Source organism: Suillus plorans, assembly GCF_016647745.1.
Source record: "Suillus plorans strain S12 chromosome Unknown HD556scaffold_23, whole genome shotgun sequence".
NCBI classification, from domain to species: Eukaryota; Fungi; Basidiomycota; class Agaricomycetes; order Boletales; family Suillaceae; genus Suillus; species Suillus plorans.
This window is the reverse complement of record NW_024537407.1, coordinates 252,024-277,541: the sequence shown is the minus strand read 5'-3', so window position 1 is coordinate 277,541 and position 25,518 is coordinate 252,024. Positions and strand designations below refer to the sequence as shown.

Here is a 25,518-nt window from a genome sequence, read left to right as displayed (position 1 = left end):
CACGCAGGGGCGCGTTCATGTGTGTCGTTATCATATCAGTTGGCTCTTGTGCTGACCTCATGCTCTCAGTACTCCGCAACACGCCATGTCCATGTCCAGCCCTCTGCACGTCGTAGCAACAGTATTCTCGCCTCCTCGAGGTCACGTCCACGTGCGGCCATTAATCGCTTCTCCTCATTCTTCCAACGCTCTCCTTCCATTGACCACGATGCAACACCATTTCAGCAGCATCATAGGCAACATTCTTCCCACCGACCCCTTGTTGTGGATATTGCGGCTGCCGAGGATAAAAGGGTATTATACTCGCTTGACTATACCCCCGGTACTCATGTATCTCGTAGACTTGATATGTTGCTCCACTCCGTAACAAAAAGAGCGAGATTCAAGTCACTCAGATCCAAGGACAGTGAGAAGTTCAAAGGCATGATCATTGCCCCATGGAACCACCGCTACCGATTAAATGACCATGTCAATTTTTTCTCGGTGTCGTTAATATGTTGATCGAATTCTGTGTTCACGTTTTTCTGCTTCACCCATTCCGGGTATTGTTACCGTGAGTGCAAGAACCCCTTTTTTAAATTAGCAGGTTGTGACTTGCTCGCTTTCAGTACAATCGTCGGTTCTGCCACGGAGTCCCAAATCAGGAATGAATATATGCTGTGATATTACGCACATGTAGAATCCAGACTCGATGCCCAGTTTGTATTGTGACAAGGCCGCTGTATCAATATTCTGGGGAAAGTTCGAAGTGAGTCATGAGACCGCATCAAGCCTCGCGGTGGTGATAAGTAAGTTCTTTATCCTCATACACACAGGGCGCAAGTTTGGCCTTCTCCTCTATTGCCAAATTTGGTTTCTTTCTCTATTGCCAAATTTGGGTTTCTCATCTGCAACGTTGTCAGGCTTCTCTTCTCTTCGAGGAGCAAATGCCAAAATAGGAATGTTTGCTTATCGTATAGAGCGCAGGGTTTTACGTCTGTGACCTTCTCTTTACGGACTAACATCATTGATCATGAACTACTTTCCACCGCCCATGCTTGCGATTTGACTAGATCGATATAACGGTATCCGATCGTCATGATATTTCAACGCGTCTGGTCTAGATCTCACATACGCTCTGCAGCTCAGAGCCCTCAGTCATCGTCTGCATTGTCAGCCGAGGGCCACAGAAACTTAAAGATCGACCTCCTCTCTTCGCCAACATCACTGAAATCAAGCAAGATGCACTCGGGTGGAATATACTCGGTGATAAGTAAGTTCTTTACATCATACAGAGTGCGGGTTTTACGTCTGGAAGATCATGGCTTGTCTCTTTATAGACTATCATGATTCATCATTGATCATGGAACTATTATTCACTTGACTATCGATATGATGGCATCTGATTATCATCATGGGGCGTTAGCTATAAAACGCGTCTCCTCAATATCCCTGATCTTCCATACCCTCCCAGCGGCAAACAAGTCACTCATCATCTAGCCATGGCATCGCCAATCAAGGACGACGACGATACTGTAAAGACACCTGAAGATTTTCCTCCACTCTTGTCCAAGAAATTTAACATCACTGATGTTAAGCAAGACGCGCTCAAGTGGGATAAGGAGTGGGAGGCGGCGATCGCATCTTCAACCGCAGCGGACGTCCTCAAGGAGATGTCTCGTTTCCTAGACGACTCTTGCTTTGATCCTGACGCCATGGAGTTCTTCCATCAGGATCTTCGCAGGGTCCAAGATAACGTAGCCAAAATTCTGCGTGACCTTTTCGACGAAGGCCACTTTGACACCATCTGGTTGTTGTTGAGTGTCGCGGAGAAGAAGAGACATATCAATGAAGGCCTGAAGGGGGCTTGTGAAGCACCTACGTTTTGGGGGCAAGATTGTCGGGCTCTTTGCCCGGAGGTCACAGTTTCGAATCTTCTGACGCAGGGCGGGAAGAGCTTTGTCGACTTTCTCGCTCGTGTCTTGGAGTTAACCGAGTCATCCCTTCAACCAGCATTCCTACCGAACTCATGGTGGGAACAGGCATCGAACCTGCCAAATCCATGGTGGGAAGAGACCCCGGATGTTCCACCTCGAAGACAAATATCCCAAAGCACAAAGCTTATGTTCGAAGTCGCGACTATCAACAGGAATAAGTTTATCGGCGAGTGTTTCCCGCTCATATAGCATCATGCGAGTCTAACATTTAATGAACAGGACATTTTATTATGTCCTCAGTGTTGTCAATCGTAAGTGACATCACCAATCGTAGCGGGGGGATGAAGGGGGTCCTACACGTCATGGAGAATACAAAGGGATATGTTGCTCGAGCTTTAGCACAGGTCAAAACGACTTTCAGGGATAAACCTCTTGTCCGCTGCGAAAACTGCACGAAGACGCCAGAAGAAATCGGACAAGGTGTTCGCTTCATGGTGTGCAGTGTTTGCAAAACGAAACTTAACTTCGAGATACATTATTGTTCTCAGTGAGTAGAAGTCCTTTAATTCTGTCTTCATAACTCCCTCATGATGTCGCATCATCCACTAGATCCTGCCAGAAACAAGACTGGTCTCTTCACAAACGGACTTGTGGCAAGAAGCCAGTATCGAAGGGTCTAAGCGGAACCAAGGGAGACTCTCTTTGGGCATTCGGCGACTCTGATCCCAGCGCTAACATGATTCGCGACTTTGGCAAGAAGGAAGGTCGGCATCTCACGAGCCTCAGAGACATTGGCGTAAATCCCTGTAAGGGTAAACGCACCCCTGCTGCGGAGCGTCAAGCCGAGATGCTTGAAGCCGACCGAAATGTCGATTACTTCCTCTTCACTGCGAGCGGTGAAGCAGTTCGCTTTGTGATCGATGATCCAGGAGCTAAAATGATCTTCCGGATCAACCGCGGTTGGGTTATGACGAAGAGTAGTGAAACCGGTCTTGATGCTATGGGAGAGTACATACTCAAAATCATGAGCGGATATCCCGGATTGAGTCGGAGGATCATCCTGAAGCAACTCTGTGAGGAACACGGGGTGAGCACTACCAGAAAGATCATGGCGCTGGAGAAGAAGAGTCGAGAACATGGAAAGAGTACGTTTATAGAGGGTTGGGTGAAAGATTCTTCGTCCGTGTTTGGGGATTTGGCTTGGCTCGGATCGCGTTGAACGTTTTGAAGTGGTATGAATTTCTTCCTTGCTCACTCATGCCATGATCTCATTGATCCGCGTTTACAGTCGCTATGCATGTCAGAGATTCGGGTTTCGCTCGCGGCCATTAACCATGTTCTTTTCAATTCCGCTTCGTTTTCATTTGGGTTGTCTTTCTCGATAGTCTTGGAATACGTGTACAGTATCCGTTGATGAAACTGAGCCTCGGCGGCGTTCGTTTACATATTAGTTTCAATACAATTGGCGCTAAATTTCCTACCTCGGGTCCTCCTGGTCGTAAGATGGAAAGAACCTTATCTCTGGATCAAGACGTTGGCTTACTAATTAGGACCTAGAATGTTCAACATCGGACTCGACTTGAACGTTTGAACAACGACATGCTCTCAGAATCATCCTTGAAAGCCACCAAATGTAATTCGTGTGAGCAAGTATTCGTTCGCTCCTCCAGCCTCTTGGCCACCGAAATATGAACTGTAGTAAGACGACATTCATGTAAGTCGCCATCGAGCTTTATTGTGACAGGTTCTTGTTTCTGATCTCCAATATTTCCTTCAGTTATTCACGATGTGTCATTCCCATCATCAACCCTCTGCATGTCGTTGCAGCAATATTCTCACTTCCTTGGGGTTACGTCCACGTGCAGCCCCTTCGCCACAGCGGCCATACTTCCAATGTTCATCTTATGTCGTCACAGACATGCCCTACCACGTCAAAGGAACGACCTAGACCTAACGACAGAAATAAAATCGAAGTCAACCTCGAGTAAATCATCGCACCCATGAAACACCTGTCGCCGGTGAAACCCCGTGACATGTATGACTGCAGCTGTTGCCACCTCCCCTGTCCGTGTAAGCTATTCCCCTGCTGCGCGTTCGTCGATCACACTGGTGACCACCACTCATTACAAGGCAGCTGTTTGTAATTTCAGACACTATCCGTGCATTGTCGATTCCGTTTTCCAATCCATGATCGTAATTTTCTTGATATATTGATCGGCTTACGGCGTTTCCTGCTTTGCTGATCTTCCAGTTCCGTGGATTGCTACTAATGACCACGAGTACGAGAGATTCATCCTGTTATTCATCTGATATGTAGATGAGTGACTCGCTTACTTCCAGGACAATAATCAGCCCAATGCCAGCAGCATGTCGTTGGCGCCTGGCTCGTCTTGTGGCACAATTTTCCTACGTAGTCTCGAAGCAGGTGTTTTAGAATGGCGTGCGCATCGATCACCTGGTTCTGGCACTGAGATACTTCTACTAAGTACATAAGTCAGTTACATCGTGGTGTTCTAGAATGTACAATCTGGTCTCGAGACTAGTGTCAGACTGCTCAGAACTATACAGCAACTTGTATGCCAACTTATACAGTCTAAGTAGTTTTGAGAGCTCCTTTACTTCTTCTTCTTCTTCTTCTCGCCCTTTGAATTCGTGGCAGTCTTCGTTGATGGCCCGGGGGTAGCCGACGTCGCCGGGCCCGCAACGGAGGGCTCAGCGTCGAGACCGCTCGCCCCCATGAAATTCCGAGCCTTCGTTGATAAGGGAACTCGGGCCGGAACGAAGGGTTTAAGCAAATCCATGTCGAGATCAACCTTTTCAAATGCGATATCATGAGCCTGATGCACTGCTAGTAAAGGAACAAAGCCATCAAGTCACCTCTGCCGTCAATATATCAACCATCGTGCTAAAAAACTCGGCGAATCCCGTCATATTCACCAGGATATTTGAACAGCACTGCGAGCAACCAATAGCTCGAACACCCCGGACTGTGTCACCGACCTCCGCAAGGACCGTCTGGCCAGATGGCTTATCGCGCAAAGACACCAGACTTTTTTCCATGTAATCACTCCACCATTTCAATGGTCGTTGACCATCGAGCAAGAATCGACTGCCGGACTCGCAGTTACAGGAGCCGCTTTGAATGATCCACTGGTATCCTGCCGCATTCAAGCTCATGTAACTGCTGGTAATCCAGGATAGATCCACCCCCAAGGATTGCACCGATTTCCCGCACCTCTGATGATAGGTGAGTAGTGCGAGCAACTCCTTGGCTGTGATGAGGTCGATTTCTGGAACACTCGCAGGAATGAGAGATTGGCGGAGAGTATATTCGGCAGCAAGCGTGGCTTCCACGTTGAGCTGAGCACGCATTGCAATTGCAAAGCATGTCAAAGGCTCTTTCTCCATGCGGCTTTTAAGCGCTTGGCGAACTTTGTGTTCAAGCGGTTTCAAAGAATATTTCCTGGCTGCCTCAAGGACAGGTATGATATCTTCAATCTCATGCAGAGGAGGATCCTGTGCAAGAGTTGAAGGGTAGCAGAATCTGAGCCAGGTGTCGAGGACTCTGTGGTTTTCTTCCACGGGCACGACAGGCAGATCACCTTCGACCTGGTTTGACTGTGCTGCTTGCTCGATGATGGAGTCGAAAGACGACGAGGCGAGATTTAGAAAGAGCGTGATCACATGAAAATCAACGCCGTCGGACGATCGAAGGATGATATCTGCTTTGGCATGCAGAAATGGCGGGGTTGCCATGAGGAGTTTCCTTTATATGAACAGTATGGTCAAGCTGGCAATATCTTCCTGGGCGACAAGTTAAACTTACATTTGACTGTAGAGAGAACGCAATAATGATTGATAGATTCTGGAAGAACAACAAAGGGCGGTGTGGAAGAAACTCGATGAAGATATTGCCCACAGTGTACGTTATATATATTGAATCATTATATTCACAGCACATGCATTTGTCGTACTAGAATCTAACAGGAAGGTTACCAGCCGGAGGCTATCGGAGACCCGTGGAGGAAAGGAATATTCGTAATTCTTGAGACATATTTCTACACAACTACACGCGATTCTTCCCTTAAGCAACCCCTAATATTACACCTTGGTATTCAAGTTCAATGTACAACTGCTAGATCTGATCGAGTCGTGATTATTGGACACTGGACGGTACTGGCACAAGTTTATAGACATGATCTGCCAGATGACGTCAAGTAAGTGTTTTACCACAGTATTATATATTGGCTTACGGATGAGGATAGTTGCGATCAGAAGTCCATATCCAGCTCGATCTGTTGGAAGCTCTCAGAGTTTGTCCGTGTTGTATAGCAAGGTACATACCGGAGCGACAGCCTCTTCGACCTTTAGAGCAAGCAAGTTGCTAAATTCCGTCATGCCTTCTTTTACCCGACCAGAGCAAGCAGCACAGTTCGCACTTCTGACCTTTTGGATTGTCCTGTCCGCTGCCGTCCTCACAGTATCGCCAGACGGGCTATCCTGTAGTAGCTCGTATACCTCCTGCATATATGTTGTCCACCATGCAATTGGAGCGGCATTCCAAGGAAAAAATCTTTTGTCGGTACCCTGTTCGCAGCGGCAGTAATCCCCATTATAGTGGGAACCACTGCTGAACAGCCAACCGCAGCCACTCCTATTGACATAATGATCCGTCATCCATTTGAGATTCTTCATTAGGTTTTGTACGGAGATAATGCATTTTTTGTGGTATGTTAGTAGGGCAAGAAAGTCGGATGCGGTGATCAGGTCGATCTCTGCAAATAACGCAGGAATTAAGGGTTGCCGTAAGTTGTATCTGGCAGCGGTGATAGTTTCATGCTTGAGCCGCGCGTTCCTCGCAATAGCGAAGGAGCGAAGGGGGTCTATCTCAAGAACCTTGGGATTCGCCAGAGCCTGACATACTTTTCTCTCGATCAGGTCTAGTGAATACTTCTTCGCAGCTGCGAGTACAGAGAGAATCTCTGTGAGATTGTCAAGAGAAGGATCTTCCGCCAGCGTCGATGGATAGCAAAACCTGAGAAACGTATCTAGAGTTTTGCTGTCCTCAGACACGGCGATGACTGCTAAGCCATCCTTCATCTCTTGATCGGAAGCCCCGTCAGGAGCTTGAGGGAGGCCAAACAATGTTTCGAAGAACGGAGAGGCAAGGGAGAGGAAGAGCATGAACACTCGAAACTCTATGCCATCAGCTGATCGTAAGATAACGTCTGCTTTAGCATGATCGAATGGGGCCGAAGCACAAGTTTGTGTTGGCAATGTTGGCAATTCCATTGGCGATTATGATCTTTGTGGTGTCATGAATATGGCCGATCGTAGCTAGTAAGATGAACTCACCAGTTGAAACTTGAAATTTGTGGGGTGTGTTTGTGGGATGATGAAGAGACTCTGAGAAAGTTAAGGGAATCGAACTGGCCATGCGCTTGCAGGCCTGTTAGGGTGCAGACCACTGCATTCGGCATTCATTAGTACATACATAGTGTCTTCTTTGGCCTCGTGGCCCTTTTGTACGTTGGTGTTCAAATCAACCTGTGTATGTGCAAAGCGAGGTGATACGCGACGGTGATTAAAGAGATACGCAGAAAGATAAGCCACGTCGTGATATTGAAACTGGGGATGTGGCAAGAAGTGACATTCCGACCAATGTCTATAAGCGCAACAGAGTTGATGTGGGAGGCTATAGCTCGATCCCTCTCCGTGGTATGAGCATCTAGCACGATTATTTCAACAACTCATGAACTTTACTAGCAGACTTAAGGTTCAACGGACGACTTACATGCGAGAACATTCTTCCACCGGTTAGACTAGGTTCATTTAGTATCAAGGTGGACATGAGGTAGTGATCGAGACGTTATAGTCACGTAATGACTTGTACATACGTGACTCAGTGAGCCCCAGATTTCAGTGAGGGCAACTCAAAGTCCCCCGAGACTTGCAGCGCCCGAACTTAAAACTTGTTAATTGAAACGGAGGATAGCGCTATAGAGTATTCTCAGCTACCTCGACAGAGTCTTGTCAAGAGAAAAACGTCTATTAAACGTCAGAAGTGATCGAGAAAGGAAGGTGTTGGCATGTTGCACATTCTTCCAACGACCTTGTCTCCTGTAGTAGAAGGAAGTTGCGTCTTTTTAAATTCTGAACCTGGGAACAAAGAATCACAAACATAGCTAGCAGAGACGCGTGGGCAATGACTCAAGGAACGGGGAGGCAAGAGAGAGGAGCGTGAATATTCGAAACCCAACGCCATCAGTTGAAAGGAAAATTATGTCTGCTTTAGCGTAATCGAAGGGGACTGAGGCACAAGTTGTCATCGTCGATTCGTAATTTGGTCTATGGTGTTGTCATTGAACTATTAGCATCGTGGTATATCGTAGCTAGTGGCTTGAACTCACCATTTTAGATCTGTGAGATGAATGTTCATAGCAAAATTAATAATAGTACACGAAAGACCGTAGTAGTACTGTTTAGTACACACCGTGACGGGTTGGAAGTTGGGTTGCGGTCGTAGTAAAGTTAGACAGTGATCGGAAGCGCGTAGTAACGCGTCAGTAATAGTCACGTTACATAACTGTGACCACGACACTTTCTGCCCTTCGAGTCTTGGACCTGCACTACGTCTTACTGAGGCTGTCAATAATGGTGGCGTATACTATTATCAAGCTCATCATCACCTCTAAAGAATTGAATACTATTTCTCGCCAACTGACAACAACTCGACGATCGCCAAACTGTTGCCTGCATCACCAAAATTACCAAATCCAGAGATGGTCATATATTACCATGTCGGAGCCACCATAACTGCCATATGTATCTGGCGCAAGGTCTCAATGTAAGGCAATGTTAGGAAACTCAATTCTGACATTGCGACTGCCATATGACTATAGTCTGGCATTAGGCTAGTGTACCGATATATCAAACATTGCTATGTACATAATGCATTTGAATTTCGCTCAGATTCATCAGACATTGCAATTGCGTTCGGATATAACAACGTGATGCATTGAATTAATGGTAGTGCAAAGCAGTGAGGTACAACTGAGTGAACAGTTCCGAACCTAGTTCAGAACGCGTTCGAACTCTCGAACCATGGTGATTGCAAAAAAAATCTTACAGTACAAATAGCTACTAGAACTCTCACGACCGTGGGCACCAGCTCGAGGCACCGGTGCTGCTCGTTTCGTTTTGTGTCCAGCAGGTGGAGGAGACGTCGGAGTTTCACTCAAAGGAGAAGGTTTGCGTTGAACAGGCGCTGGGGAGCTGCAAGGAGGTGCCTGCCAGGGGAACTGCGAGGAGGTGTATGACAAAGAGGAAGATGAAGACAGCGGCAAGGCTGCTGAATTGAAGTCGATCATGATCTTGACTTTGGAGATGAGGTGAAGGTTATTGGTGATGGAGAGGCTAGTAGCGAGGGCGAAAACGATGGTGACGAGGATGGTGTACCACCAACGAGTGGAGGGATGGCACCTTGCAAGATTTTGTGGCTAAGTATGGAATGAATGAGATCAAACGGAAGTGACTCACGAAGATGAATGATAAGACAGTATAAAAGCCATAGCCTGGCAGGGCAGGAAATCATTGCAGCAAACATGGTAGGAATCTTGATGCGAGGGAAGTGGAAAGTGCTGATGATTGATTTGATGCACAGCACCGACAAGCTTTAAGTTTTGTTCGAGAAAGACTCGACGGGCGATCTGCAGGGTTTTCGCATCTAAAAAGATATTAGCCTAAGAATAAAAATAGTGGCTCTAACGTACCAGTGACACAAATTCCATCAATATAATCTGGAATGACGCCTTCAGACTCGATGATGCCGTTTCAAAAGGGAATTCGTGATGTCGCTGAGGTCGGGACTGAAATTAGACTCCATCGCGACGATGAAAGCCGCGCTGATAGCCGAGAAAAGACCAGACTAATCAAACATCAGTCTCAAAATGCGCCGAAGATAAGAACGCTAAACTTACGAAGATCAAGACAATGTCCATGTCAGTAGTGTATCGCTCAAGGAACTCATCGTCATGTTCCTCTGCGACTCGTTTGTACACCCCCCAGAAACTAGACTGTTTGTCCTTTCCGATCTTCGACGCAATCGTGGAGTCCTGGAGAATGTTCAATACTTGCTTCATGACATTTGCAGGGCTTCAGGTTTACCTGCCGAAGGGAATGCCTGACACTGTTTCTGGTGTGTAGTGAGGGACATCAACTGAGTCTGGAGAATACTTCGGAGTAACCGATGACAATGGCGCGTTAGAACTTGAGGCAGCAGGATTCAGCACCTCAAACTTAGTGGTTCTGGTCGCCTTGGTCTTTGTCGGCGCGTTGATTTTAAAGGTGGAGGCGGTGGTTTCGTGGGAGTGGGACGATGGGCTTGCGGGATCATCAAAGGAGTGTCAAGGTACGCTTCGACAATGTGGCAAGCTCCCGAAAAACTCACCTGTCAGCGTCCTCTGAAAATCTCTCAAGTTCTCTGATCGGACAGAAAAAGCATGCTAGAAGGATATTTCAGATCCATGTGAGTAGACGATGCTGGATCCATCTGATAGATGAAATAAGTACATAATATATGCATATATGCGCATACACTCACCTAAGTCGGCCATCCAGAGTCCAGACAGATCTCCAGCACGACAATATTGTCATGGGCCAACAGCATGCCGTCAGCCAAGTCAAGGCGGTCTTCAGTGTGAGTGATGGTGACCATTGCAGAGACGTGTCAATTGATTGGATTGGAATTAATGGTGTTGATATTGGTATAGAATAGGGAGATAAGCAAAAATCAAGTGTAGCGCGTCCATAGTTGGTAGGAATTTGCCGGCGGGCTTTGAATAGTCATGTGAGGCTGACGACGGTGTGCCGACTTTCAGAAAATTCATCGTCCGAATCCAATTTACCGGCATTCGCGCCATCGGCACCAGTTAGGTTTACTCCTTGGCTTTGAGAGCAGTTCTACGAAAACGACATCCATGGCTGCACCATCTTGCGACGGCACCTTTGTTACACCTCCGGAAACACCTCCGATAGCTATCCCAAAGTCCAGCCAATGCCAAGCATCGGCTGGTTCCATCCACTCTACCAAAGGCTCTGTACCTTGATTCTTCCCAACCATCCTCGTCTGCTCCCAGTAGTCCGAACATGATGCCCCCGCCTCCACTACCCTCGAGCGTCACATGATCTCTTCAATCGGAAAGTCGACTATCAGAAGTTTGTAATTCAATTCGAGCCCAGCTTGTTGCATCACTGCATGACACTCCGGCCCTTCACAAGTTATCCCATGCAGAACTAGAATCCATTGTAACACAAGTCATCGGAGAGGAAGGTTTTGCTTAACTGGTAAGCGTTCTCGGAGTCGTCTAATCAATAAATCATAACCGCAGATGACGCTGCTAATCGGATTCCCCAGTTTGCTTCCTTGGACACTATGTGGAGAGTGAAAGGTTTTTTTGGTCAATAATACCTGACAGTCTTGAACGCTACCCATTTATTGTTATCCTTTGGAATGTTACCTTGTATGTGTATAAAGTCTCTTCGATCACGGTCGTTACTATCAAGCACCTATCTCATACCTAGCTTTTATTGATGTACCAACAACTTGCAATTCATGAACACTTTCCACACCGACACTAGTGCTCTGGCGGTGGGTGCCCTTTAGGTACTTTACTTCAGTTTCACCCATTTTTCGTTGTATTACTCTATATAATACATTGGATGTATCTGGATATGTCTGATATCTGGCTGACAGCTACTCTACTGGATGACTTGTGTCTGTCAGATGGTATGTTTGATGTCATTGTATCGCTACGATATTTCAAATGTCGGATATCACAGGTATATACAATTGGCGGCGTCAGAAAATTCAATATATCATGTGATCTCTGGATTCGGTAATTTTGGTGATGTGAACTTAGTACATTGTACACGGACCTCCGCCTTTTAAATGTCCCACTTGTCGCAAGCATATCCAGTGCAAGGGTGTATTTTAAATATCCTTAAACCCTCACCAATCGCTCACACAACTTGGCACACAATCTCCCCGTAGAGATTCAGCTGTCGATATTGATTTTACACTTTCCGATGATCCGGATTTGACTATGGAGCGCGTCTCTAGCCTCCGCAAGAAAACCCCAATGCTTGGATAAGCGTTTGGAACAGTTGCGATGGAATTTGTTGAGCGCGAACAAGGAACGCGATGAGCTGGATGATCAGCATCAGGAGCTGCAAAGGGAGTACTACCTTCTCCAGGCGCAGCATGCTGACCTCAAAAGTACATGCACGACTCATGAGAACGAGCGCCGCAAAGCCAAGTGCTTATTTGCTGTGCTGCAAAAAAAAGTACGAAGTCGCTGAGAGTGCCGAGCAGAGGTGGAGGGAAAATTGTAAGAATTCACAAAGAGATGCGCGAAATGCACGAAAGAAGAAGAAGAACTAGACGAACGAATGAAAGAGTTGGCGGAGAGGGCAAGAGAGTTTGAGCATCGTGCGCACAGAAACAAAGTGGCGGTAAGCATTCGTGCATTCCAGCAAGTATTGTTGATTTACGACAGATACGAAGGAAAATACGAGGCTCTGAAGGTAGAGAACGCACGCCTTCAAAAAATCCAAAAGAACAATCTCTCTTATTTCCATCCTCAACCATATGTATATTGTTGCAGCAGTGCTCAGGCTCTCACTTTCTTGGGGTCACGTCCACGTGCAGTCATCGGTGTAGGCCCTTTCGCCACACCTCCAATGTTCGTCTATGTTGTCACAGACTTGCCCTACCACGTAAAAGGAATAAACCCGGACCTAAGGATAGAAAGAAATTCGAAGTCAACCATCATCGCACCACGAAACGCCTGTCACCGGTGAAACCTGTGACATGTATGGCTGCAGCTGTTACCGCCTCCCCTGTCCGTGTCAAGCTATTCCCCGGCTGCACGTCCGTTGACCACGCTGGTGGCCACCACTAATCACAAGGCAGCTGCTTGTAATTTCGGGCACCATCCGTGCATTGTTGATTCCCGTTTTATAATCCATGATCGTATTTTCTCGATCTCGCTGATATATCAATCGGCTTACGGCGTTTCCTGCTTTACTGATCTTCCAGTTCTGCGGATTGCTCCTGATGAACACGAGTACAAGAGATTCATCCCGTTATTCATCTGATATGTAGATGAGTGACTCGCTTACTTCCAGGACAATAATCAGCTCGGTGCTAGCATGTCATCAGCGCCTGGCTTGTCTTGTGGCACAAATTTCTTAAAGCAGGCGTTCTAGAACGGCCACCTGAGTTTGGCACTGAGACATGACATTCAACTTCTACTGAGTACATTGGTCAGTCGAAGTGTTCCATAATGTACAGTTTGATCTCGAGACTAGTGTCAGACAGTCTCAGACTACTTACTTCGAACAATTATGTAACCTGTCACATGCCAACTTGTATGTACAGTAGTTTTGAGAGTTCGCGGCCCAGGCCCCTCACTGCAAGTTCTTCTTCTTCTTCTTCCCGCCCTTCCCCCAGGACACGCCCTGTTTCATCCACCCCCTTGCTAGGGTGAGCACATCAAGATGAACCTTTTCAATTGCGATATTGTGAGCCTGATGCGCTGCTAGCAAAGGAACAAGCCATCAAATCACCTTTGCTGTCAACGTATCATCAACCTCCCTGCTAAAAAACTCGGCAAATCCCGTCATATTTACCAGGATATTTGAACAGCACCGCGAGCAACCAATAGCTCGAACGCCCCGGACTGTGTCACAGACCTCCTCAAGGACCGTCTGGCCAGATGGCTTGTCGTACAAAGACACCAGACTTTTTTCCATGTAATCACTCCACCATTTCAATGGTCGTTGACCATTGAGCAAGAATCGACTGCTGGACTCGCAGCCACAGGAGCCGCTAATGATCCATTGGTACCCTGTCGCATTCACGCTCGGGTAACTGCTGGTGATCCAAGATAGATCCGCCCCCAAGGATTGCAACGATTTGCTGCACCTCTGATGATAGGTAAGTAGTGTGAGCAGCTCCTTTGCTGTGATGAGGTCGATTTCAGGAACGCTCGCAGGAATGAGAGATTGGCGGAGAGTATATTTTGCGGCGAGCGTGACTTCAACGTTGAGCTGAGCACGCATTGCAATTGCAAAGCATCTCAAAGGCTCTTTCTCCATATGGTTTTTAAGCGCTTGACGAACTTTGTGCTCAAGCGGTTTCAAAGAATATTTCCTGGCTGCCTCAAGGACAGGTATGATATCTTCAAATTCATGCAGAGGAGGATCCTCTGCAAGAGTTGAAGGGTAGCAGAATCTGAGCCAGATGTCAAGGACTCTGTGGTTTTCTACCACAGGCACGACGGGCAGATCACCTTCGATCTGGTTTGATTGTGCCGCTTGCTTGATGATAGAGTCAAAAGACGACGAGGCGAGCTTCAGAAAGAGCGTGATCACGCGAAAGTCAACGCCATCGGACGATCGAAGGATAATATCTGCTTTGGTATGCAGAAATGGCGGGGCTACCGCCATGAGAAGTTTCCTTTGCATGAACAGTAGAGTGAAGCTGGCAAAATCTTCCTGGGCAAAAGTTAGACTGACCTTTGACTGTACAACAACGATTAATGGATTCTGGAAGAGCAACAAAAGGGCGATGTGGATGAAACTCAATGAAGATTTGTGTATTGCGAATGTACGACAGTCATGTATATCAAATTGTTATTATATTCATAATGTCGTACTAGATTTTATCAGGAAAGTCACCAACTGGAGGCTATGGAGGACCCATGGAGGAAAGGAATATTCGTAATCCTTGAGACATATTTCTACACTACTAGATTGATCGGCGGTCCTTCCCTTAAGCAACCCCTAAGAGATACCCTTTCTTGATGTTCAACGTTCAACTGCTAGATCTAACCGAGTCATGATTATCGGATACTTGGCACAAGTTTATGGACATGATCTGCCATATGATGTTAATAAAGTGTCTTACCACAGTATTGCATATTGCCTTACAGATGAGGACAGTTGCGATCAAAAGTCCATCTCCAGCTCGATCTGTCGGGAGCTCTCAGGATCTGTTCGTGTTGTATAGCAAGGTACATACCGGAGCGACAGTTTCTTCGACTTTTAGAGCAAGCAAGTTGCTAAATTCCGTCATGCCTTCTTTTACCCGACCAGAGCAAGCAGCACAGTTCGCACTTCTGACCTTTTGGATTGTCCTGTCCGCTGCCGTCCTCACAGTATCGCCAGACGGGCTATCCTGTAATAGCTCGTATACCTCCTGCATATATGTTGTCCACCATGCAAGTGGAGAGGTATTCCAAGGCAAAAATCTCGTGTCAGTACCCTGTCCGCAGCAGTACTGGTTGTAGCGGGGACGATTGAACAGCCAAATGCAGCTATCAATATTGCCATAATGATTCGTCATCCATGTGAAGTCCTTCATTAAGGCGTTTACGGCGATAGCGCATTTTTTGTGGTATGTTAGTAGGGCAAGAAAGTCGGATGCGGTGATGAGGTTGATCTCCGCAAATAACGCAGGGATTAAGGGATGCCGTAAGTTGTGTCTGGCAGCGGTGATGGTTTCATGCTTGAGCCGTGCGTTCCTCGCTATGGCGAAGGAGCGAAGGGGGTCTGTCTCAAGAACCTTGGGATTCGCTAGAGCCTGACATACTTTTCTCTCGATCAGGTCTAGTGAATACTTCCTCGCAGCTGCGAGCACAGAAAGAACCTCTGTGAGGTTGTCAAGGCAAGGATCTTCCGCCAGCGTCGATGGATAGCAAAACCTGAGAAACAAATCTAGAGTTTTGCTGTCCTCAGACACAGCGATGACTGCTATGCCATCCTTCATCTCTTGATCAGAAGTCCCATCGGATGCCTGAGGGAGGCCAAATAATGTTTCGAAGAACGGAGAGGCAAGGGAGAGGAAGAGCATGAAAACTCGAAACTCCACGCCATCAGCTGATCGTAAGATAACGTCTGCTTTAGCGTGATCGAACGGGGCTGAAGCACAAGTTTGCGTTGGCAATTCCATTGGCTATTATGATCTTTGTGGTGTCATGAATATGGCCGATCGTAGCTAGTGAGCTGAACTTACCAGTTGAAACTTGAGATTCGTGGGGTGCTTGTCGGATAAAGAGGCTCTGATAAAGTCAAGAGACTCGAACTGGTCATGCGCTGGCAGGTTGCCTGTTAGGGCGCAGACCACCGCAGAAGTTCGGCATTTATTACATACATCGTGTCTTCTTTGACCTCACGGCCCTTTGGTCCGTTGGTGTTCAGATCAACCTGGATATTTGCAAAGCGAGATGGTACGCGATGATGATCAAGAAGATACGCAGGAAGATAAGCCATGTGGTAATATTGAAACTGGGGCTGTGGCAAGTGACAATCTAACCAGTGTCTAGTGCAACAGCCACTTTGTCGATCTGGAAGGCTATAGCTCAATCTTTTGCGTGATATAAGCATCTAGCACGATGTCCTATTATTTCTCCCTTCGATCAGCAACCTATAAATTGTTCTAGTAGAGTTAGGGTTCAACAGGACGACTTACCTGCGAGAACATTCCTTCACTGCTCAAGTTCAATCATGAGATCTTGAGAAGTGGTCGACGGTGTTGTGGTGTCGCACATTCTTTCGATGTAAGTGCGGAACCTGGTCTCTCGTAGTCAGGTCTTGAAAGAAGGAAGTCTAAACGTTCTGTCTTTTCAATCCTGAACCTGGAAACAAAAAAAAATCATGAACATGGCTAACAGAGACGCTTTGGTTTGTTTGTGAAGTCGACGTTAATGTAGATCTTACAGAACACCTTGAGGCTTGTCTGAGGCCATAGATTACTGGGTTCTGTGTTTCAAGCAATTCAGCTAGATCGTTACAGCCAAGACTCGTGCACCGAAAACATGGATTCATAGTGACAAAATCTAGACGGCCAGAAGCAGAAAGTTAAGAGAATAAGTAGCAGGCCTTGCCAACGACGATGATGCTACAACTGATATCACTATCAAGAACCCATGTTTATGACACAAGAGAAAAGGTTGTGACAGACATGTAAGTAGAAATACCTGGCTGGCTGGTTCCCCAGGTATTCGAATGCAACTCTTCGACAGTCTGGACCGAGTCGATAGGGACAGGAGGTGAGTGCTGCTCACTCCTGCTGATGGACATGGTGCCGTTGTTTTTCTATGGGACTATATACTGCCTTGCTCACGGTGGCAGTCAGAAGTCAGCTCGAGCTATCGAGAAGTATCAGAATCACTTCGTGATCTAAAGCAAGACACGCACCGGAGCGATGGCATCTCCGACTTTCAGAACAAAAATGCCACTAAACTTCGCCATGTTCGCTGCCACTTAGCCCAAGCAAACCGGACAGCGTGAAGTTCCGACCATTTATCGTCTAGTCCGTACAGTGCCGCCGGACATGGTAGCTTTTCAATAATTTACACAGATTTTGACCACCACACAACTGCAGTGGCGTCTCAAGGCAAAAATCTCTGGTCGGTGCCATTCCGCAGTTACACTACCTCCGGGTATCATGAACTTCATACATCTAACCAAATATCCAATTGCTGTCGGTCACTGGGACTGTCATGATGGTCAGGATGTCTGGTCATCCGTCACAAGTTGTGCGCAAATGATTGTACGACGATACTTGGTGTGTCAGAAGGGCAAGAAGGTTGGATGCGGTAGAAAGATCGATTTCTGCGAACCACGTGAGAATTTAGGGTCTTGTAAGTCGTTTCTGGTAGCAAGGATAGTTTCAGGTTTGGGCCGTGCTTGTCTGGCGATTGCGAAGTATCGAACCGACTTGGTCTGGAGAAACGTCGAAGCCATAAGAGCCTGGCATGCCTTTCTCGCCTAGGTATAGCACAAATTTCCTCGCAATTGCGATCACAGGTAGGGTGTCCGTCAGGTTGTCAAGAAAGAGGATCCTCTAAGTGTCGATGGACAGCAAAACCTGAGAAATAAATCTGAAGTTTGCTGTCCTCATATATGGGGATGACTGCGAAGCCATCCCTCGTTTCTTGGTCGGAAATACCACCATTAGGGCCCTGAGGAAGGGAGGATAATGACTCGAATAATGGAGAGGCAAGGGAGAGGAAGAGCGTGAATACTCAAAACTCAACGCCATCAGTGGAAAGCAAAATGATGTCTGCCTCAGCGTAATCGAAGGGAGCTGAGGATTCGTAATTTGGTTCTGCTCAGGCTGTCGTTGAACCATCAGCATGGTAGTACATTGTAGCTAGTGGCTCGAACTCACCAATTAAAATGGATGCTCGTGAAAAAATTAATAGGAGTACCCGGAAGACTGTAGCACTGTTTACGCACCGCGACGGGTTGGATGTTGGTTGGGTCATACATAGCAAAGTTAGAAGACCCGGAAGCGAAACAAAGGCGCGTAACGCGTCAGTAACAGTCACGTCCACTGTGACCTCAGACCCTTCAACCTGCACTACATAGAACGTGTCTTACCCAGGCTGCCAATAATTCTAAATTCTAGGTGGTAAACATATGCGTATGCTATTATCAAACTCATCATCACCTCTAAAGAGTTGAATACTTTTTCTCGCCAACTGACATCAACTCGACGATCGTCACACTGTTGCCTGAACTTAGTACATTGTACACGGTGTCCGTTCGGTAGTCGATTTTCTGATATGTGTGCGGAAATGCATGCTCATAATCTTTAAAGGTCACCTTTTAGTTCTGGAAGATGCCAGATGAGCTGTTGGTGGAATGCTCTATCCACCTTGATGGTGTTCCCCTGAAAGATATACGGTCATTCAAGTGCGGTGAGTCATCCGTGCAAATCATGACTATGTCTAACTCATTTATGTTATCCTTGATTGTATACAGGACACGGCTTCTGCAACACATGCATCGAAAACCTTTTCCAAGCCGGACCTCCGCCTTTCAAATGTCCCACTTGTCGCAAGCGTATCCAGCGCAAGGATGCATTTCAAATATTCTTAAACCCTCACCAATCGCTCACACAACCTAGCACACAATCTCCCCGTCGAGATTCGGGTGTCGATATTGATTTTACACTTTCCGACGACCCGGATTCGACTATTGAGCACGTCTCTAGCCTCCGCAAGAAAACGCGTGAAAATGCAGCAGAGCTACAACGCTTGAATAAGCGTTTGGAACAGTTGCGACGGAATTTGTTGAGCGCCAACAAGGAACGCGATGAGCTGGACGATCAGCATCAGGAGCTGCAAAGGGAGCACGACCTTCTCCAGGCGCAGCATGCTGACCTCAAAAGTACATGCACGACTCATGAGAACGAGCGCCGCAAAGTCGAGCGCTCAATTGCTGTGCTGCAAAAGAAATGTGCAGTCGCTGAGAGTACCGAGCAGACATGGAGGGAAAATTGTAAGACTGCACAAAGAGATGCGCGAAATGCACGAAAGGAGAAAGAAGAACTAGACGAAGGATTGAAAGAGTTGGCGGAGAGGGCAAGAGAGTTTGAGCATCGTGCGCACAGAAACAAAGTGGCGGTAAGCATATACGTGCATTCCAGCAAGTATTGTTGATTTACCTCGCACTGGCAGTACGACAAATACAAAGGAAAATACGAGGCTCTGAAGGAAGAGAACGCGCGTCTTCAAAAAATCCAACAAACTGTAGAGATTCCAGAAGAACAATCTCTCTTGGTTGTCGATAGAAACGCCCCTGACAGGCTTGAGCGTGCAGTTGACGAAGACTGGTTGGACGATGTGTGTGAGGTTCGAGGGGACAATCTCGATGATATTGATAGCGATTATGGAAACGAGTCGAGCAAGGAGAATGAAGACGAAGGACCCAGTCGTGGTGCTACATGGCTACGGGGCAAACGAGCAACGGAGAGCGTGGACGACCGCGAACGATCACTTCCTGAAGATCGCCCGTATCGCCCGTACGGGGTACGATTACACTCTCCCATCAATTACACCTCTGATTGGAACCTCAAAAGAGACAGCACTGGGCAGAAAGCAGCTAAGACGAATAAGCGGAAGAACGAGGGGGACGCCATTATGGGAGCGCGACCGTCCAAGGTAGTGAAAATCACATTGCAACCTACAAGACCAACGAAGGGGAAGGGAAGGGCTACTGAAGGAAGAGGTGATGCGAGACTGCTCCCATCTCCCATGCAGATGCCAGGTTCTCCGCTGAGAAAAGCCCCTGCATCTAAGTCCAAGACTGACTTTCCAATAAAGCTGGATCCAATGGGTCGTTTGATGGGCACTGCGGTACTGGGGTCAAGACGTAAATTTGACAAGAATTCATAAGTTCATCAAGGACGCTCGGACTGCGATATAGATGAACGTGTACTATCATCACTGTTGTTTATGTAAATGTTTGTTCATACCCTGCTTTGCGGTTAGACTACCATATATTTATAAGTAGTACAACGATATACATTATCAGATTACAAGTCTCTGTTCTAAAAATCATCCTACAAAGAACCTCACACCTTCGCCATCAGCAACCCCGATGATTTGTGCTCGATTGGAGCGTGAGAGAATGGTAATAGCCCGCCGCAGGAGTGGTATAGGAATACCAGAAAGAGGTGATTGGATGGGAGGGTCTGAGATCTCATAAAAAGTGAGGATGGTATTGAGCTGGCCAGTCGCCGTTGCCTGTATGCGACGATAAATCACTTAACTTGAGATTGAAGAAGGTACTAACCCACGAATGGAGAACATCCGCCCATTCTTCCGGAAGACGCCAGTAAAGCAGCACTGCACGGGTCTGCTTAGACGGCTCGTAGACGGCGAGGTTCTTTGCGACCATGATAGCCATCAACGACGAGAGATACGGCGGTAGGATTCGTCCTGAAACATATGTCACGACAAGTCTTCGCAAAAATAAGAGAAACAGTTGAAATAGAACGCACGGTTTATCCTCTCATTACGAAGGATCTCATCCCATTCGCCGCCCGGGACCTCTGCATCCTCAACCCGCAGCACGAAGAGACGTTTGTGTCTCGCGTATGCCAGTATGAGGCGCATCCATTTCTCTGTGAGATGTGCGTGAGTGCTTTGGTTTGGTTGCTCACTGTCTGGTGGGTGTGAATATCAATTCAGGATTTAAGGCGGAATGCGTACGTAAAGAAGGGGGGTGCTGAGTGGATCGACGGTAGCAGAAATCCTAGTTAGTAGGTCAGTATTTAGTATTTGAGAAGCATGCAACATTATCAATTGTTGGGGAATGCAGAATTACCTGACGGGGTAGTATGGGTAGAAAGAGCCATGCATCAGATGCATCAAGCTCATCGACTTTACTGCAAAGTGCAGAGAAGTCCAAATAAGGAAACTCCTGGAAGCCTTTGCACAACAGACCAAAACAACGCTTACCCTCTGAACTTTGCTCTCATGCACTGGTCTAGGCCGTCTGGCACAATTGAGGCTACGGCGAATTCTAATCTCAATACAACCATTGCGTGACGCGTCCAGCTCTATGCCTCTAAACAGTTATAATAACCGTGGATCGTTGATAATACACCTATCAAACCGATATGTAATGTATATCGATTTTCCTCACAGCGCAACTGTTGACTGACGGTCACCTAGCACAGAGAATGCCGCCCTCATCTTACATCATAATTGGGACACCACATGCCATGTACCCCTTCATTGCATTGCCAGTTGGCTCGTAGAATCTCCATGTAAGCGCTAATGTTGAACCATAGTTTCCATCTCGAAAGTATTGCGGCATGCTTCGAGTGGTTACATTATATCATCCCCTCTAATTACCACACTAAATTAAGGTATTCCCTGGGTTACGACACAGCGGATAGCCAAGGTAAGTGTCTTTGCATGTGTACAAATAAAAAATGCGACTGACCCTTTAAGTTATAATGAATCAACTTCCCGCTCGTGTTTGAGTTCTCTTGCTGTTGTCTTAAGCAAGTACCTCTGCTGAAGTTCATGGTTGTGATTGAGTATGCCGTGACAATACTCCGCGAGAATGCCGTTATTACCACCTTGGAATCTTATCGGAGTTGTACTGTTGCACGTACTCTAGTGAAGAAGTACATTGATTGTCACATTCTAGGTATATCAAAGGTCATCGTCCTGATATCTTTATATTCTAACGATGCCTTTTGCATGTAGTCCTTCATATCACAGTCTTCAATCTCGAGTTTGATGGATTGGACCGACCAGCCGTGTGGTCTGTTCATAGAGGTGGACAAGGCCGGCATCGAGAACCACCTGTGGTATTGGCATGGTGTTAACATGAAGAAAGCCACTTCCTGAAAATTTGAGGGTTGCTCTGACCCAGAGGCGATGAAGTATTTGGGCCGTCACATCGAAGGCGTCCACTTCGCTACGTCCTACACATGCCCCTATTGCAAAAAGCTGTGTTCGAGGACTGATTCTTTAGCTTGGCATCTGAAGGGGTGCAGATCATTGCTTGCTAGCAAGGCCCACGCTGAGCATGGAGAGTACCCCTTATGTCTCCAAGAGATGAACAAATTGGTCCATGGGTATATTGTTCCTGCCCAGAATGCGACCTATTAGTAGGAATATGTACGTTTCCCCCTTGCCCTGTTTCTGTTACTGCTGCTAACTTTTTATTTCCATACTCTATCTCCCTCTTGATGCACTGCTATATACGATCAACGATATTCGTTTTATTCTATCATCGACAGTATTGACTTGGTTTCCTCTCTTCGTTCTTGTTTAGCGCATCATCTATATGATTGTTGGGTTATCTTTATTCTACGCTGGACGTGATTATTGTACCTCATCATGTGGCTCGTTATATCTTCTATGTGGTTATTGGATCTTATGAGATGGAAATTGGAACTAGCTATGTCGTATCTCAACATGCATCGTATTTGTCATGGATAGAATATCACATGTTGTGTTGAATCCGCGTATTCCCTGACATAGTACTGCCCAACATGCTGTAAATCTGCTGATCTCACTATCCTCCTTGAGATCTGAGATGTCAAGCGCATGTACACACTCGCTTGTGTACCAGACGCATTCACTTGGTGAAATCGGGGGATTGGAACATCAAACGAGGATAGAGAAACCGATCAAGTATTCATTTCCGTATCAGATATCATATCAGCCTAACATATGCAACTGCGTACGTTTGAGCGACGTAACCTCATTCATGTCATCAAGTTATGCACGTCGCAGTACATCAGAACGAGGTCCGAGTCGCAACGTTAACGAAAGCGACAATTGCCCCGGCAGTGGGCACATACTTGTATAAATCCCGAATTCGGGTAGCCAGGGGTGATATGACGGCTAGCAACCGCGGAAGATTTCAAATATCCTAGGTGCTGGTTAACCTTGTCCCGCTCATTCTCGTCCGCGTGTCTGAGTAACTTGTTTGACGCAAGGGAGCATAGAGAAAATGATGATGATGCGAGCGACATCCTTTACGATAGAGAAGCCCACATTACATGTTTGCAGGGGGGTGACTCGGGTTCAGGATCGATATCGCACCATCGATGCGTCATTGCAGAGAGTCCAAGTGGAGAAAATAGCCGAAGCCCGTTGAATGATCCGTGGAATGTAAGTAATAATGGTAGGTGGATAAACTTGGTGATTTGTAGCGAATATGAAGCGAACTCCACATGGTTCGTTGTCAAGGTAGACGGGGTCATTTCAAATACGAGGCCCCAATGTTTGTAGCTGCGTGCGATTCGCTGTCAAACAGTTGCCTGAGTGCTCGTCATCGTCTGAATCAAAGGAGATGATAATGATGTATTCAAGGATGTGGCATGTGCCGATAGTGCACAAAAAAGCTGCTCAGGCATGACTTGTGCATGCATCTCGAACTGTTGTGGGGAGCGTGTTCACATAGAAATTGAGGATGGCGACATTGAAGAAAGGTGCGAATTTGAGTCACGTCCAGCTTCTGCTACCACACTCCAATTTGAGAGGTCGGAGAGGTGGTTCTATGCTTCCCATTATAACCCAGATGTCTTAGCTGCGTGTATGAACGGATAGTTTCAGCCAGAAGGAGCGACTCGTCCGCTGTGAGATCCCCAGCATCACCGATGGCTAAGGCCTCCAAAGAAGCAGAACGGGTCCCTATGGAGTAGATTGCTGATAGACAGCCAAAATATAGCGTATTGAACAGGAAGAGGTGCAGATATGTTATTGGGAGCCTCGACCTGCCATAATGACGGCTGCAAAATCGGAATATGCACGTCTCGGTGGGGAAGACTGTGAGCAGACGATATATCGATTGAGCAGAGGCGGATGGCATGATGTAAGGGATGACGGGCTTCGTGCTCAGATAATGGTTCGACGCCCTCAGATCGAAAGATCTGCATTTGAGTGCTCGGTGAGTTGATAGACTGAAGATCGTAATTAGGCACTGACCCTGTGCCACTACACAACCTAGCAATAGTTCTACCTCGTCGTGCGCCGAATCGTCGATGGAGTCTAGTTCCAGACTAAATGGAGTTACGGCTCGCCGGAGGCGACCCTATAAAAGTAAGTAAGAGAAGGAAGACCCATTTTCGCCTGAGTGGTGGGTGGAGGCTGTGCGCCGGAGCTCGGCGGGCATGGGTTCTACGGCGATGTCACCGAAGAGCTTCCATAGGTCGGAACATAAAGATGTGGGAGAGTTTATTTGATTGGAGGGAGTAGAGGAAGTACGATAGATTGCTAGGATGGTGGGCAGAGGCCGGCTCTGATGGTAAGATACAGCTCTGGGAGGACCGGGAAAGCTGCGGAGAGGCATTTCAGCTAGCGCCCGAAGCACTTGATGGTACGATCAAGAAAGGTGGACGAACTTACTACTAGTGCAGATACTTATACGTACTGATTATCAGCGTGGCAATCACAATCAGCCTAGAAGGTGTTCGGTGGTGATTAGTGTTTGGCTGCTAGCGTAGATTGGTTCTTGAGTGGATTTGCGGCGTCAATTGGGACTCATCGAGGCGTTCATGCTGTATCGCGAGAGGATTGAAATCATGAACATTTATGTAGCGAGTATATCCGTCAGGTCTCATGTGCAGGCGATGTTATTGACAACAATGCATACATATGACCTGACGAGTATACTAGGCTTGGAGGAGTAAATGATTTCGGGGCCGAGTATGTTGCGGGATATGGAGGGCAGGGTGTTTGATCAATGTATGAGAAAAGCCGTTCGAGTAATATTTATGGATGAAAACATAGGATCACATGAGAGATGACAAATATAGATTTGTTCGTTGTATGAAAATTTGAAGCGGAGCAGAGAGCAATGCATCAAGGCCTGAAGATATGAAATCTGATGGAAATGATGTCGGACAAGAAACAGGTCATTTACAGTAAGTGAGACATACTACAATCATTGATAAATCTGAAGCGAGTGACGGCATGTGAGCACGCGGGGCTCCCTTGGGAACGTTAACACCGAGAGGATGAGTTACTAGTGATTCCTTGTCGTTAAACGTCAATTAGGCTGTAACGTCTGTTTTGACAAGGGTAGCTATGTTGTACCAGGACAAGTCTTATCAGTAGAATGAAATTAAAGTCACGAGTTTGGGCCCGCGGTAATTGCCGAGAGAAGGTGTACCTGACCGATCGGATCTGCACGTGTATTAGATCACGATCGGGGTGATTCATTTGTATCGCTTCGCCTTCAAGTTGCTTTCTTTTTGCTCCCACTACATTCAAACTTA

At 46.9% G+C, this 25,518-nt stretch overlaps 7 protein-coding genes across 7 annotated transcripts; 2 read left to right on the top strand and 5 right to left on the bottom strand.

The window, feature by feature from the left end:
- Positions 1 to 1,280: 1,280 nt before the first annotated feature.
- Positions 1,281 to 3,407, top strand: HD556DRAFT_392308 (uncharacterized protein). Its single transcript, XM_041310472.1, has 4 exons — positions 1,281 to 2,142; positions 2,196 to 2,463; positions 2,526 to 3,148; positions 3,205 to 3,407. Exons 1-3 carry the CDS (start codon positions 1,482 to 1,484, stop codon positions 3,133 to 3,135), a joined length of 1,539 nt encoding a protein of 512 aa, XP_041161044.1. The 5' UTR covers positions 1,281 to 1,481; the 3' UTR covers positions 3,136 to 3,148; positions 3,205 to 3,407.
- A 1,124-nt stretch (positions 3,408 to 4,531) lies between these two features.
- Positions 4,532 to 5,672, bottom strand: HD556DRAFT_1307689 (uncharacterized protein; the record flags this gene model as incomplete). Its single annotated transcript, XM_041300051.1, has 2 exons — positions 4,532 to 4,729; positions 4,794 to 5,672. 2 exons carry the CDS (start codon positions 5,670 to 5,672, stop codon positions 4,532 to 4,534), a joined length of 1,077 nt encoding a protein of 358 aa, XP_041161043.1.
- Positions 5,673 to 6,176: 504 nt separating this feature from the next.
- Positions 6,177 to 7,372, bottom strand: HD556DRAFT_1365996 (uncharacterized protein). The gene is made up of 2 exons (XM_041302791.1): positions 7,272 to 7,372; positions 6,177 to 7,221 (listed from the first exon to the last, which is right to left on the bottom strand). Exon 2 carries the CDS (start codon positions 7,206 to 7,208, stop codon positions 6,225 to 6,227), a length of 984 nt encoding a protein of 327 aa, XP_041161042.1. The 5' UTR covers positions 7,209 to 7,221; positions 7,272 to 7,372; the 3' UTR covers positions 6,177 to 6,224.
- Positions 7,373 to 9,231: 1,859 nt separating this feature from the next.
- Positions 9,232 to 10,066, bottom strand: HD556DRAFT_1269448 (uncharacterized protein). The gene is made up of 3 exons (XM_041299157.1): positions 9,896 to 10,066; positions 9,689 to 9,843; positions 9,232 to 9,642 (listed from the first exon to the last, which is right to left on the bottom strand). Exons 1-2 carry the CDS (start codon positions 10,055 to 10,057, stop codon positions 9,730 to 9,732), a joined length of 276 nt encoding a protein of 91 aa, XP_041161041.1. The 5' UTR covers positions 10,058 to 10,066; the 3' UTR covers positions 9,232 to 9,642; positions 9,689 to 9,729.
- A 4,551-nt stretch (positions 10,067 to 14,617) lies between these two features.
- On the bottom strand, positions 14,618 to 16,100 carry HD556DRAFT_392168 (uncharacterized protein). The gene is made up of 4 exons (XM_041310471.1): positions 15,994 to 16,100; positions 15,001 to 15,943; positions 14,910 to 14,951; positions 14,618 to 14,856 (listed from the first exon to the last, which is right to left on the bottom strand). Exons 2-3 carry the CDS (start codon positions 15,928 to 15,930, stop codon positions 14,928 to 14,930), a joined length of 954 nt encoding a protein of 317 aa, XP_041161040.1. The 5' UTR covers positions 15,931 to 15,943; positions 15,994 to 16,100; the 3' UTR covers positions 14,618 to 14,856; positions 14,910 to 14,927.
- Positions 16,101 to 18,319: 2,219 nt separating this feature from the next.
- On the top strand, positions 18,320 to 20,308 carry HD556DRAFT_1526827 (uncharacterized protein). Its single transcript, XM_041309323.1, has 4 exons — positions 18,320 to 18,533; positions 18,586 to 18,685; positions 18,750 to 19,393; positions 19,448 to 20,308. Exons 2-4 carry the CDS (start codon positions 18,607 to 18,609, stop codon positions 20,162 to 20,164), a joined length of 1,440 nt encoding a protein of 479 aa, XP_041161039.1. The 5' UTR covers positions 18,320 to 18,533; positions 18,586 to 18,606; the 3' UTR covers positions 20,165 to 20,308.
- Positions 20,309 to 21,172, bottom strand: HD556DRAFT_1365970 (ESCRT-II complex vps25 subunit). Its single transcript, XM_041302790.1, has 5 exons — positions 21,099 to 21,172; positions 20,984 to 21,026; positions 20,773 to 20,933; positions 20,565 to 20,710; positions 20,309 to 20,515 (listed from the first exon to the last, which is right to left on the bottom strand). Exons 1-5 carry the CDS (start codon positions 21,127 to 21,129, stop codon positions 20,327 to 20,329), a joined length of 570 nt encoding a protein of 189 aa, XP_041161038.1. The 5' UTR covers positions 21,130 to 21,172; the 3' UTR covers positions 20,309 to 20,326.
- Positions 21,173 to 25,518: the final 4,346 nt, after the last annotated feature.

Bases quoted from the DNA above. Each gene is read 5' to 3' on its own strand.
- HD556DRAFT_1269448 (XM_041299157.1), bottom strand. From the start codon at position 10,057: ATGAAGCAAGTATTGAACATTCTCCAGGACTCCACGATTGCGTCGAAG. The intron at 9,844-9,895 runs GTAAGTTTAGCG...ATGTTTGATTAG, and splicing joins TGGACATTGTCTTGATCTTC to TCTGGTCTTTTCTCGGCTAT.
- HD556DRAFT_392308 (XM_041310472.1), top strand. From the start codon at position 1,482: ATGGCATCGCCAATCAAGGACGACGACGATACTGTAAAGACACCTGAA. The intron at 2,143-2,195 runs GCGAGTGTTTCC...TTTAATGAACAG, and splicing joins CAACAGGAATAAGTTTATCG to GACATTTTATTATGTCCTCA. The intron at 2,464-2,525 runs GTGAGTAGAAGT...ATCATCCACTAG, and splicing joins GAGATACATTATTGTTCTCA to ATCCTGCCAGAAACAAGACT.
- HD556DRAFT_1365970 (XM_041302790.1), bottom strand. From the start codon at position 21,129: ATGGCTCTTTCTACCCATACTACCCCGTCAG. The intron at 20,934-20,983 runs GTACGCATTCCG...CCCACCAGACAG, and splicing joins TCAGCACCCCCCTTCTTTAC to TGAGCAACCAAACCAAAGCA. The intron at 20,711-20,772 runs GTGCGTTCTATT...CATATGTTTCAG, and splicing joins TCGTAATGAGAGGATAAACC to GACGAATCCTACCGCCGTAT.
- HD556DRAFT_392168 (XM_041310471.1), bottom strand. From the start codon at position 15,930: ATGGAATTGCCAACGCAAACTTGTGCTTCAGCCCCGTTCGATCACGCT. The intron at 14,952-15,000 runs GTATGTACCTTG...AGCTCCCGACAG, and splicing joins TCGAAGAAACTGTCGCTCCG to ATCGAGCTGGAGATGGACTT.
- HD556DRAFT_1526827 (XM_041309323.1), top strand. From the start codon at position 18,607: ATGCCAGATGAGCTGTTGGTGGAATGCTCTATCCACCTTGATGGTGTT. The intron at 18,686-18,749 runs GTGAGTCATCCG...GATTGTATACAG, and splicing joins TATACGGTCATTCAAGTGCG to GACACGGCTTCTGCAACACA. The intron at 19,394-19,447 runs GTAAGCATATAC...TCGCACTGGCAG, and splicing joins CGCACAGAAACAAAGTGGCG to TACGACAAATACAAAGGAAA.
- HD556DRAFT_1365996 (XM_041302791.1), bottom strand. From the start codon at position 7,208: ATGGAATTGCCAACATTGCCAACACAAACTTGTGCTTCGGCCCCATTC.